The sequence below is a fragment of the Balaenoptera borealis genome (assembly GCF_965194805.1).
Source record: "Balaenoptera borealis genome assembly, chromosome: 2".
NCBI lineage: Eukaryota > Metazoa > Chordata > Mammalia > Artiodactyla > Balaenopteridae > Balaenoptera > Balaenoptera borealis.
Genome location: NC_138867.1, coordinates 179,656,560 through 179,667,491, shown reverse-complemented (window position 1 = coordinate 179,667,491; position 10,932 = coordinate 179,656,560). Strand labels below are relative to the sequence as shown.

General features: G+C 63.6%; 1 protein-coding gene across 1 annotated transcript; it reads right to left on the bottom strand.

The window, feature by feature from the left end:
• Nucleotides 1–1,123: 1,123 nt before the first annotated feature.
• Nucleotides 1,124–10,910, bottom strand: XAB2 (XPA binding protein 2). Its single transcript, XM_082379831.1, has 19 exons — nt 10,768–10,910; nt 9,516–9,664; nt 9,089–9,212; nt 8,658–8,855; nt 7,532–7,666; nt 7,288–7,452; nt 5,815–5,959; nt 5,189–5,340; nt 4,957–5,076; nt 4,706–4,837; nt 4,471–4,602; nt 4,254–4,367; nt 2,800–2,962; nt 2,506–2,696; nt 2,163–2,285; nt 1,907–2,078; nt 1,566–1,695; nt 1,331–1,434; nt 1,124–1,236 (listed from the first exon to the last, which is right to left on the bottom strand). Exons 1-19 carry the CDS (start codon nt 10,816–10,818, stop codon nt 1,175–1,177), a joined length of 2,562 nt encoding a protein of 853 aa, XP_082235957.1. The 5' UTR covers nt 10,819–10,910; the 3' UTR covers nt 1,124–1,174.
• Nucleotides 10,911–10,932: the final 22 nt, after the last annotated feature.

Genomic DNA, 10,932 nt, shown 5'->3' with positions numbered 1-10,932 from the left:
GGGTTCCCACACTCGCCGGCTGTTCCCTGTCTCCCGTTCCCTCTTAAACCTGCTCCAGCCTCTCCTCTGCCCCCTCGACACGACCCGCCCCCCAGGGCCCCATGGCCGCTTCCCAGCTGTCTCTTAACTGACTTCTGGGCACCTGAGGCCTCTGGCCAGCCCTCCCCGCCCCGCTCGCTTCACTTTTCTCCTCAGTGCGGCTGTTATTATCGGCCCCTCCTGGCATTTGGTCCTTGGCCAACTGCTAAACGTGATCTCTCCTCCAGCTGTCTGCCTACGTTTCTAGGCTCCGTGACCACCTCTGGGCCGGGGGTTCCTGTTTCCCTCCTCTGAGCTCCACGTCCAAGGGTCTGGTTGCCGCCTTGGCATGGCCGCTGGGCGTCTCAGGTGGAGGAGCTACATCACAAGCTCGAGCCGGGCAGAGCTCGGGTCTCCCTGCAGCTCAGCCTCTCCAACGCCACCGGATCCCGCACATTCTCCTCCCGAGGGCCTCTCTGGCTCGCTCGCCTCTCTCTGTCCCCGTGACTGCACCCCCAGTCACCTCCTGCCACAAGCCGGTCCCCACAGCAGCCTGCCTGGCCTGTTCAGGGCACAAATCTGATTAAGTCCCTGAATGCTTAAAATCCTTTACTAGCTTAGAGCCCGCTAATGGCTTCCCAGAGCTTAGGACTAAGGACCACACCTAGGCCACGGCCCATGGCTGAGGTCTGGCTCCTGGCAGCTGTCCAGGGAGAGAAGCGCCTCGCTAAGATCAGAGCTGGCTGGGGCCCGCCTGCCTCCGGAGCTCTCAGCCGTCTCTGCCCAAGGGGAGGGGGTGCCCTCACCCAGGAAAGAAGGGTTAGTGGTGGGGAGGCTGAGTATCTCTACTTGCTGATAGGGAGGGGGACAGGGGCCCCCTCCAGGCTCAGGGCCTCAGGCGGCAGAGACTGGCCTCTCAGAGCCCAGAACTGCTCTGCGGGGTTAGGGTGGAGCGTGTGCCCTGGCCCGGAGCCCAGCTGCCCCACCTCCCCACACCAGCCACTCTGGGGGGTGGGGTGGGGGGCAGGGCGGCACTGAGCTGGCAATCCCACGGGCACCTAGGCAGTAGGAGAGGTCGGGGAGGAAGGAGGCTCAGACCAGAACGTACGAACACAAGCTTCACTGGGGGAGCGGTGGAGGGGGTAGGGGATGGGAGTCAGTCTTCCTTCAGGCTCCCGAACACGGCGGCCGGCACGCTCTGCTGCTCCAGACGCACCTCTGGGGGTGAGGCGAGGAGGACTCGGTCACCTTCCAGGAGGAGGTCCTGCCCCCGCCTCCGCCCACCACCCCGCCTGGCCAGCCGGCCTCTTACCGTTGGGCTCCAGGTCCATCTCGTCCTCGTCCTCGCCCAGCTCAATCTCCTCCGGGTTGGCCTGCTGGGCCAGCTCGGCCAGCTCCTCCCGGGAGGCGTCACTCCTGGGGAAGGTAGGCGGCCGGGGGAGGGGGCCACACTGCTCAGCTGGGCCCGGCAGCCCCCCAGCCTCCCCACGCCTCCCCTGCTGAAGAGCTGGCTCGCTCCCAGCCCCGCTCCGCCGCCCCGCCCTCACCTCACAAACAGGATCTTGCTCTGGGCCCGCGAGGGCTGGTCCTGCTCGGCCTCAGCCGCCAGCTGCTCGGCCCGCTGTTCCAGCAGCTTCATGTCGTCCATGCCGCTCTGCCCGGGCGCCAGGTCGGACACTGCGGGGGAAGCGTGGGGGTCAGATGCCGTGGGCAGGCTGTCCTCAACCACTGCCTTAGGTGCCTGCGTCGGCCTGGGTGCCGCTGGGCGCCCCCCGACCTGGGCCTGAGGCCCCGGCCCTCGAGGCGTTCCCAGCCTGAGGCACGGAAGGCAGAGGAGACCCTGATGCTCCCAGACCCGGGAGACCCGCACTGGGCCGCAGCTGCTCACCAGTGCCCGTGGCGCTGCCCGACACCTTGAGCATCTGGGAGGCCATGAAGTTGACCTGGGTGTTGTACGTGGCCTGCACGCTGCGGCGGATCCGCAGCATCTCCCGGATGGTGTCCTCGTTGCCGTGCCGGACCTCGAAGTCCTTCCACGTCTGCCAGAAGGCCCCGGTCGTCTGCGGAGGGGCGGGGCCGGGGGACGTGAGCCGGCTGGCTCAGCCGCAGACTCCCACACCCACGGGCCCGGGACCCGTCCCTACCCGGGGGTCACAGATCTGCGAGCAGAAGCTGTAGATGGCCCGGGCGCGGTCGATCTCCCCAAGCTTGCACTCCATGTCCGCGAACCGCAGGCACATCTCCCGGGCGTGCTCGTCTGACAGCACCTGGGCGGGGTCGGGAGGGATCAGGGAGGGTGGGATGTGAGGCGGAGGGGGCCGCCCCTCTCAGGGAGCCCTGGTGGTTCCCAGCACACCAGGCCGGCCCCTGGGCGGGCGGGCCTCCCCACAGACGCATCGCGCAGGCTCGCTCGGATCCCTCGCCTACAGGACCCCTTCTTCCCCCTCCCTACCCCCAGCTCCCCACCCCCACCCCTGCGGCGGGCACCTCGATGGCCTTCTGATAGATGCTGCGGGTGTGGGTGACCCCGTAGATCTCGGCTGCCCGCTTGATGTAGATGTTGAACATGTCGTACTGCTGGGCAGGCTCCACGGCCCTGGTGGCGCGCTCGTACACGGCCATGGCGTGCCGGGCCAAGCCCCACTCCTCCTCCAGCTGCGCGTACAGCAGGTACAGGGCTGTGACAGGATGCGGCGGGGTGGGGGTGGGGAGGTCAGAGGTCAGTGGCTGGGCCCGTGATGCCCCCCCACCCCCACACTGAGCCTGCCTGGCCCTCCTCACTCTTTGCGTATTTGGGAGGGCAGCCATCCAGCGCCTGCTCAAAGAGGTCCCGTGCCCGCTCCAGCTTCTGGCCCCCGTAGCGGGCGATGAACTTGGTCAGGTAGGTGCTCCAGATGTCGGACACGTTGGGCCACTTGAACAGCGAGATGCCGCGCTCGTACGCCTGCCCCGAGGGGGAGTCGTGTGAGTCCGCAGGGGGAGACTCCTTAGGGCTCAGCAAGTGGGCCCCTTGTCTGCCCACCCCTCCCCATCCCACTTCTCCCTGTGATCACGTGATCAGAGCGCAGCCAGAAGGGTCTGTGTGCTGCCTGTCTCCCTGGACAGACTGCAAGGACCCCAAAGACAGAGCTGGACTAGGACTCACTGAGATCAGTCAGTGACTTTATGGCTGAAGAGGCGCGTGGAACCTCAGCTCGGCAGACACTGGGGCCCGGTGTCCTGGAAGACGGTTCACCACCCAGGCAGAGGGGCGGGGCCTGCCACTCAGGCAGCAGCGGCACTCGCGTGCGTGCATGACCACCCCGTCCATGTATGTGCACAGTCCCCACGTGTACACGAGAAAACCTCAGACAGTGGGGCAAAGCCCCGCCACACATACACATGCACGTGGAAAACACCCCACGTGCCTACAACCCGTAGCCTGAACAGCAAGGCAGGGACACCCCCACACACAGAGGAAGAACTCCGTGCCTGTGACAGGCTGACCTGTGTCCCCCCAAATTCAAGTTGAAACCCTAACTCCCCGTACCTCAGAACGAGACTGTGTTCTGAGATAAGATCTTTAAAGGAGTAACTAAGTTAAACTGAGAGGACTTCCCTGGTGGCGCAGTGGTTGAGAATCTGCCTGCCAAAGCAGGGGACACGGGTTTGAGCCCTGGTCCGGGAAGATCCCACATGCCGCGGAGCAGCTAAGCCCGTGCACCACGACTACTGAGCCTGCGCTCTAGAGCCCGCGAGCCACAACTACTGAGCTCGTGTGCCACAACTACTGAAGCCCGTGTGCCTAGAGTCCGTGTTCCGCAACAAGAGAAGCCACCGCAATGAGAAGCCCGCGCACCGCGGGCTCTAGAAGAGTAGCCCCCGCTCACCGCACCTAGCGAAAGCCCAAGCCAACCAACAAAGACCCGATGCAGTCAAAAATAAATAAATTTTTTTAAAAAAATGAGATCATTAGGGTAAATTTCATTCCAATACAACTGACAGCCTCACAAAAGCAGATCTGGGCACAGGAGGGACACCAGAAACACACAAAAAGGTGTCCACGTGAAGACACAGTGAGAAGGCAGCCTCTACAAGCCAATGAGAGGGGCCTCGGAGGAAACCAGCCCTGCCAACACCTTGATCTCGGGCTTCCGACCTTCAGGACTGAGAAAACACATCTCTGTTGTTTAAGCCTCCCGATCGGCGGTGATGGCAGCCTGGGTAGGGGACAATGCCATCCGGGGCCCCCTCACCTTGAAGCTCTCTTCAAAGTACTTGTGCTCCTCCAGGAACATGGCGTAGTTGATGACGATTTGGGGCGTGGCGATGCGCAGGTCCAGGATGCGGTCATAGACGGCTTTGGTGGACTGTGGGGCAGGGGGCCGGTCAGAGCGTGTCCCGGGGGCGGAGTCAGCGGCCCCCCGCGGGGCGTGTCCCATCCCACGCCCCCATCCCATCCTGGCAGCTCACCTGGAAGGTGCCGAGGCTCTCCTCCAGGTCGGCCAGCATTGACCACACCTTCAGAGACTTGTATACGCGGTTCTGCACGGGCTCTGAGCCGTCGAAGTACTCGGCGCGGCGGGCGGGCAGCGCCGTCGCCTTCTGCACGGGCAGTGCCAGCAGGGGGAAACCCACGGCGGGTGTCCAGGACCAGATCACACACCCTGAGGCTCCCCCACCCCCCCCATCCCGGGCTTGTGTTTACTCGCAGCAGCCGCAAGGCCTGGTCGTAGTTCTCGTGCCGCAGCTCCAGCTCGCCACACTCGCACCACACGCTGGCCAGGTCGTCCACCTGCTTGAAGCTCACCTTGGTGGCTTTCTCCAGGATGACGCGGGCCTGTGGGGCGGGCAGAGGCCAGGTTGAGACCCCGCCCGCCCGCCCCGCCTGTGGGCGCGGGGCGGAGGACCTGTAAGTACTAGTACATGCGACGCGCACAGGCGACACACGGCACTCACGTCATCCAGCTGCCCGTTGTCCTCGTAAAACTTGGCGAACGCAACCCACAGGGTGTGGGGCTTGCCGGTGGCCTTGAAGGGGTCCACAGTCTGCACGGCCTCCGTGTACGTGTTGATGATCTGGGCAGGAGGGGTGGGGTCAGGCTGGGCGGGGCCCTGGTCGGGGAGGGCGGGGCCTGGGGACGGAGGGCGGGGCGCGGATGATGCCCCTGGGGGCGGGGCCGCCACGTACCTCCCTCGGGCGGCCCTGGTGCAGGGCCACGCGCTTGTGCCACTCGTGCACGTGGTGCGGGTTCTGGCGCAGCAGGACGCTGTTGAGGAGCAGGGGCCGCCGGCTGATGAGCTGCTCAAAGCGAGCCAGGCGCAGCTCCAGGTCCACGTCGTCTGGGACCCGTGGGAAAAGCCGGGAGCAGGGGGGTAGGCTTCAGCACACGGCCCCCTGGCCACCTCCGTCTCTCAGCTCTCTCTCCCTTCAGCCCCCAGCTCCCCCGCCACTGTCCATCCGGGCACCCCCTCCCTGAGCTGCCCCAGGGCCACCCTGACCCCGTGCTTGCCCCGGGGCCAGCCTACTCTGGAACCCCCTCCAATCCCCACCATGCCCCCCAGCCCTTCTTCCCGGCCAAGCTCTGGCCCAGGCCCCCCTCCCCACCCCTGCTGTCCACCCAGCTCTCCCTTCCCGCCAGTGTCTGGCCCAAGCCCCACTGAGATGTGTTCCCAGTCCTGGCTACCTGCCGACATCCCACCCGCACCGCCCATTCAGACTCCCTCCCTGCTGGCCTCTGACTCCAAGACCCACGTCTCCCCTGACCCAGCCACTCGGGACACCCCCAGCCCCTGCGGTCCACCCCTCCTGCTCACCCTCCTCCTCCCGCCCCAGCTCCGAGGCAGTCTCCATCTTCGCCGCGATCATGCTCTCCTCGAACTGGGCATAGCTGTCGAACACCTGGGTGAAGTCCCGCACGGTCATCACGGTCCGGATGGCCTCCTCGTACACGTCCCGCGCCTGTGGGGATGGGGAAAGTGCTGGCAGGGGAGGGGCACGTGTGCCCACCGCATGGACACAGGGCATCCGGCAGCACCGCCCTTGGCACCAGTCCCAAATCGGCACCGCTGCAGGGCCTTCCCTGGGCCCACCCAGCTCCGTCAGTGCCCAGCCATGGTCAGAGCTCCCCTCCCCTCCTCTGCCAGAGTGAGCTGGGGGCCTCGGCTCCTCATCAGTAAACCAACGGTGACAGCCCCTCATGCAGACTCACTGTGGGGCTCGAGTGAGATGCACAAAGGGTCTGGCCCCAGTGAGACCCAACAGGAGACCAGCCACCCTGCAGGGACCCTAACCTCAGCTTGCCACGGAGTGCTCAGTCGTTGCTACAAAGTACCCCTCACGCCTGCCGGACCCCCCTTCTCCAGCTCACATTCTCCCAGTCACCCCCCCCCCAACCCCCAAGGGCAGCATGAAAGGAAAGTGCTGGCATGGGCGAGGCGCATCCCCACCAAGGGCGGGCCCGTCACTCTGCCCCGTCCCTGGCTGATCCTGCCCCTGGCTGATCCTGCCCCTCTGCCTCTGCCTGGCCGCTGGCTCCAGCAGCCTCCTGGCCGGTCTCCTGCTGCCGGCCTCGGCCTGTGCATTCTGCTCAAAGTGTCAGCCTGAAGGGTCTTTGTAAGACACACACCTGGTCAGGCCTATGTCCTGCTCGCGGCTGGCTGGCTGGCGGCTCCCCGCAGCAGGACACAGCCCGCCCCTCCTCAGCCTGCAGGGCTCCCCGTTCCCAGTCCTTCACCACCCCCTCTGAGCCCCGACTCCAGCCCCTCCCTCTCACTCTGCTCCCCCCGGCCCACCCCCTCCCCAGCCAGTCCCAAGCCAGCCCCTCTGGGGACCTCTCAGAGCTCCACACCCCGCTCCCGCCCGGCCCCAAGCTCGCCACTCCATGGCCCGATGAGGAGAACAGCCAACACGGACACTGACAGAAACACCAACGCCTCAGAGGGACCCTCACACCGGACACCCGCTCGGTGCCTGAGTCCCAGTAGGCAAGGAAGTGACTGTTGCTCTCATTCTGCAAATGAGGCCACCCAAGCTGAAGCAGGTCCAAGGCCAGAGCAGAGAGATCCAGGTCTAGCTGGCCTGAGGTGGGTGCACTCGCCGGCAGGGCCGTGACGCCTGCCTCTCCCCACCTTCAGAAAGGCAAATGTGCACGGCGTACACATGCACACGTGTGCCCAAGCGGTCCATGTGCGCGTTTTCTGCTCACACGCGTGTCCTCAGGCATCCCCCAATACTACGTGCTGGAGGGAGACCCCGCCCCGCTCCCGGAGCCCCGCGTGCTCAAGCACCTTCTCGAAGTGACCGCTGCGGATGTAGTAGTCGGCCAGCGAGCACCAGAGCTTGCCCAGTTGGTCGGTGAAGCGGGTGAGGCCCCCGCGGATGATGGCGTCCACACTGAGAGACTGCACCTTGTCTGGGTTCTGGGAGATGAGGTCGCAGAGCTCGTGCCACAGCTGCAAGGCACGGGAAGGAGCGTCAGCCTTGTCCCTGAGGGGGCGAGCCCTCCCGCCCAGCCGCCACCCCTGGGCCCACCTGGTAGTTGGACTTGCCGGCCTTGGACACGAAGCGCTCGTCGTTCACCACGGTGGCCAGGCGCTGTGCGGCCTCGTCCAGCCGGTCGCTCGACTTGAGGTACTCGATGTACTCCTCGGCACTCTCGGGGCTCAGCTGGGCACCCACCCACCCGCCAGCTGTCAGTGGGGCCACGGGGCCATGCCACCGTGCCCCCTCCCACTCTGGGTTCTCTGTCAGCCGCCCACCACTGTCCCGGGCAAGAGCTCGCCCCGCACACCCACTCACAGCCACACCTGTCCAGCCTGGGCCGCACTGGTCCAGCTCCAGCCCTGACTGGTCCACTCTGGGCCCTGACTGGTCCAGCCTCAGCCCTCACTAGTCCAGCCTGGGCCCTGACTGTTCCAGCCTGAGCCTCACTGTTCCAGCCTGGGCCTCACTGGTCCACCCCCAGCCCTGACTGGTCCAGCCTGGGCCCCGACTGGTCCAGTCTCAGTCCTGACTGGTCCAGCCTGGGCCCCACTGGTTCAGCCCCAGCCCTGACTGGTCCAGCCCCAGTCCTGACTGGTCCAGCCTGGGCCCCACTGGTCCAGTCTCAGTCCTGACTGGTCTAGCTTAGACATCAGTGGTCCAGCCTGCACAGGCCAAGACTTGCTTTCATCACAAGCCCCTAAACAGTACTATGCTAAGCATTTCACGATGCATAAGAGACATTACAAGTTCAGGAAAACTGCACAATGCCTCCCCGCTATTTGCACCTCGACTCTCAGCCCTGCCTGTTATCTGTTTCCCTAGTCGTTTATCTCCTATTCCCTGCCCTCCCATGGTTGCACTTTTACTCTGATTTGTGTGGTCAGGTCACATGCATCTGTCTGCAAAGTTAGACTGAAAGCTCCGTGGAGGCAGCGACTGTCTTAGCCACGCTGTCCCCGGCACCTGTCTTAATGCTTGATGTGGTAACTAGCAAACTGTCTGGAGATTAAACACAGAACTCACAAACAAAACTCTGTCTTAAGAAGCCTTGTTCCCATATTCTGTCTGTTAGGGCAGACAGTGTCCCAACGAGCCAGTTTCTGGAAAGTCTTGACCTGGGGGAACTGGCCCACCTGCCTGAGCCTGGCCCCATCTCGCCCACTGAGGGGCTTACCTTGAGGAAGCGCCGGTAGCCCCGCACGGCGGTCTCAGGCAGGGGGTGTGAGCGCAGGAAGCGCAGGTACAAGGGCCAAATACGAGAGTGCTGTGTGATGGGCAACGCTCGGAGGGCACGGTCGAAAGTGCGGCGTGTGTGTGTGACACGTCCCTGGTCCATCAGGAACTGGCAGTAATCTAGCCACAGCCGGGGCATCTGGAGGTGTGGGGAGAGGCAGGGTCTGAGCTGCCAGCACCACCACCAGGCCATGAAGACACCAGATGTCCATTGCAGCAGGACCCGGAACTCCCGTCCCCCTGGAACCAAGTCTCGCTCAACCCTGAGTGCACAGAGGCCACAGGACTCCAACCCCCTGCTCTGTCCACCTCCGTGGACTCTGAGCCCCACCTCCCCACTCATCCCCTGGCCCAGCCAGGCCCCCTCCCCACCTTGTGCATGAACACAAAGGCCCTCTCGTGGCAGTTGTTGACATCTTCGTAGGCAGGGTCGGTCACACAGCGATGCTTCACCTGTGCCCGGCGCGCCTTCAGGTAGCGGTACCAGAGTTTGTAGCTGGGGGGATGGGGGGAGAGGGGAGGGGCAGACAGCGATTGGTCAGCTTTATGGACCTCGGGACCCTTCATTCTGCCCCACGAGACAAGTGCTGGGAGAAGGGGCCCAGGGAGGGGTGACAAGTCTCTGCGATGGGGGAATGGCCGGGACATCAGGGAAGGTGTGCTCACTGATCAGGGGATGTATACTCGGCGACACAACACATAGCAGTCACGTGGGACCTACTAGCAAGTTCTGGGGTGACTGGATAAGGTGGGGTGGGTGTGGGGCTGCGGCAGGCAGGGCAGCTGCAACCAATCTCACCTGCAGGGCAGCAGCTTCAGCGCCCGCTCATACAGCTGATTGAGTCTGGGCTTCGGGGCACCCTGCTTAAACTCAATGTAGCGGAGCCAGCATTTGACGGAGAACTGGTTCCGCATGATTTCCTCCTCATAGGGGAGGTCCTCCTCCTCCTGCCAGGGCCGGGGTACGGGGAGAAGACAGACCTGTTCTCAGAGCCTGCGTGCAGCACGACTCCACTCCAAACTCCAGACCCCTCCCCAGGTCCCAGATCCCACTCCCCACCATCGGGAGCCCGGTCACCAGACACCCAGATACCAGGAATCTGGTCCAGACCCTTCAGAATACTACTGCCTACAATCTGACCCAGACCATCAGACTCCTTGGTCATAGCGTTCTAGGCCAGATATGAGACTGTCACCCAGACATCACTCGTTTGGCCTTCCTAATCAAGCTATCCACTCTCTGGCCCAGATCACCAGACTCTTTTGCCACCAAGACCCTGGTCCGACGCCAGGCCTCTGCCCTAGACGTCAAGTGTCACCTCCTCACAACATGGCTCTTCCCAGACACCAGACGTTTGGCACCTCAGGCCCCCGCTAGCCAGAGTCTAGCTCAACTCTGCCCCAGAACTTAGAAGCTAGACCCTTATCTCAAAAAGAAAAGTATGTACAAGATGCCTAGCCTTTAACTCGAGACACCAAGAATCTAGTGAAGATGCCAGGCTTCAACTTCAAACACCAAGCCTTTGACTCTTCAGGATTCCACGGGCCATCGCCTGATCAGCTCCACATCACCCGGTCTTTACTTCTGATTCCAGGGTTCTCCCGGTCCAGACACCATGCCCTTATCCCAGAAACTATAACGCTCAGGACCAAACCTAGACCGTTACCCAAGACACCAAGATTTTACCACTGAAACCAGAGACCTGGACTGGTCGTCATGCCTTTACTTCAAACACCAGGCCTCTCAAGATTGAGCTACGCGAGTCTCCCTTCTCGCCCACTCCCATTTCCGCCCCAGGCCCAGGACGCCAGGCCCTGAACTTCAACCACCTGCTCTTTACTCAGGTCACCTGGGCTCTAGCACCAGACCTTTGCTCCTGACCAGCCTGGTCCGTACATCATGATCCGGTCTCTGGCCCGTAAGGGTCCTCCTGCCCTCAGACCGTCATAACTTTGGCCTAGATACCCCGGGCGGCCAGGCCCGAATCTCCTGAGGCATCTAAGTCCCAGTGCCCCCAGGCAGGCCACCCCCGGGCCCGCCGCGGACTCACGAAGACAAGGTCCGGTCGCTCGGGCCTCGAGAGGCGCGCCATCACCACCATTTTCCTGGCACTCCAGGTACGCGCGGGAGTCGCGTTATAATGACGTCTCCGGCTGAAGGCCCGCCCCCTCGAACCAGGCCCATTTCCTATTGGTTGAACCCTCCCCGATTGCGC

Coding starts and splice junctions, on each gene's coding strand:
- XAB2 (XM_082379831.1), bottom strand. CDS start 10,818: ATGGTGGTGATGGCGCGCCTCTCGAGGCCCGAGCGACCGGACCTTGTC. Junction 5,960..7,287: donor GCAGCGGTCACTTCGAGAAG/GTGCTTGAGCAC, acceptor CCATCCCCACAG/GCGCGGGACGTGTACGAGGA. Junction 5,341..5,814: donor GCTGGGGCGGGAGGAGGAGG/GTGAGCAGGAGG, acceptor CACGGGTCCCAG/ACGACGTGGACCTGGAGCTG.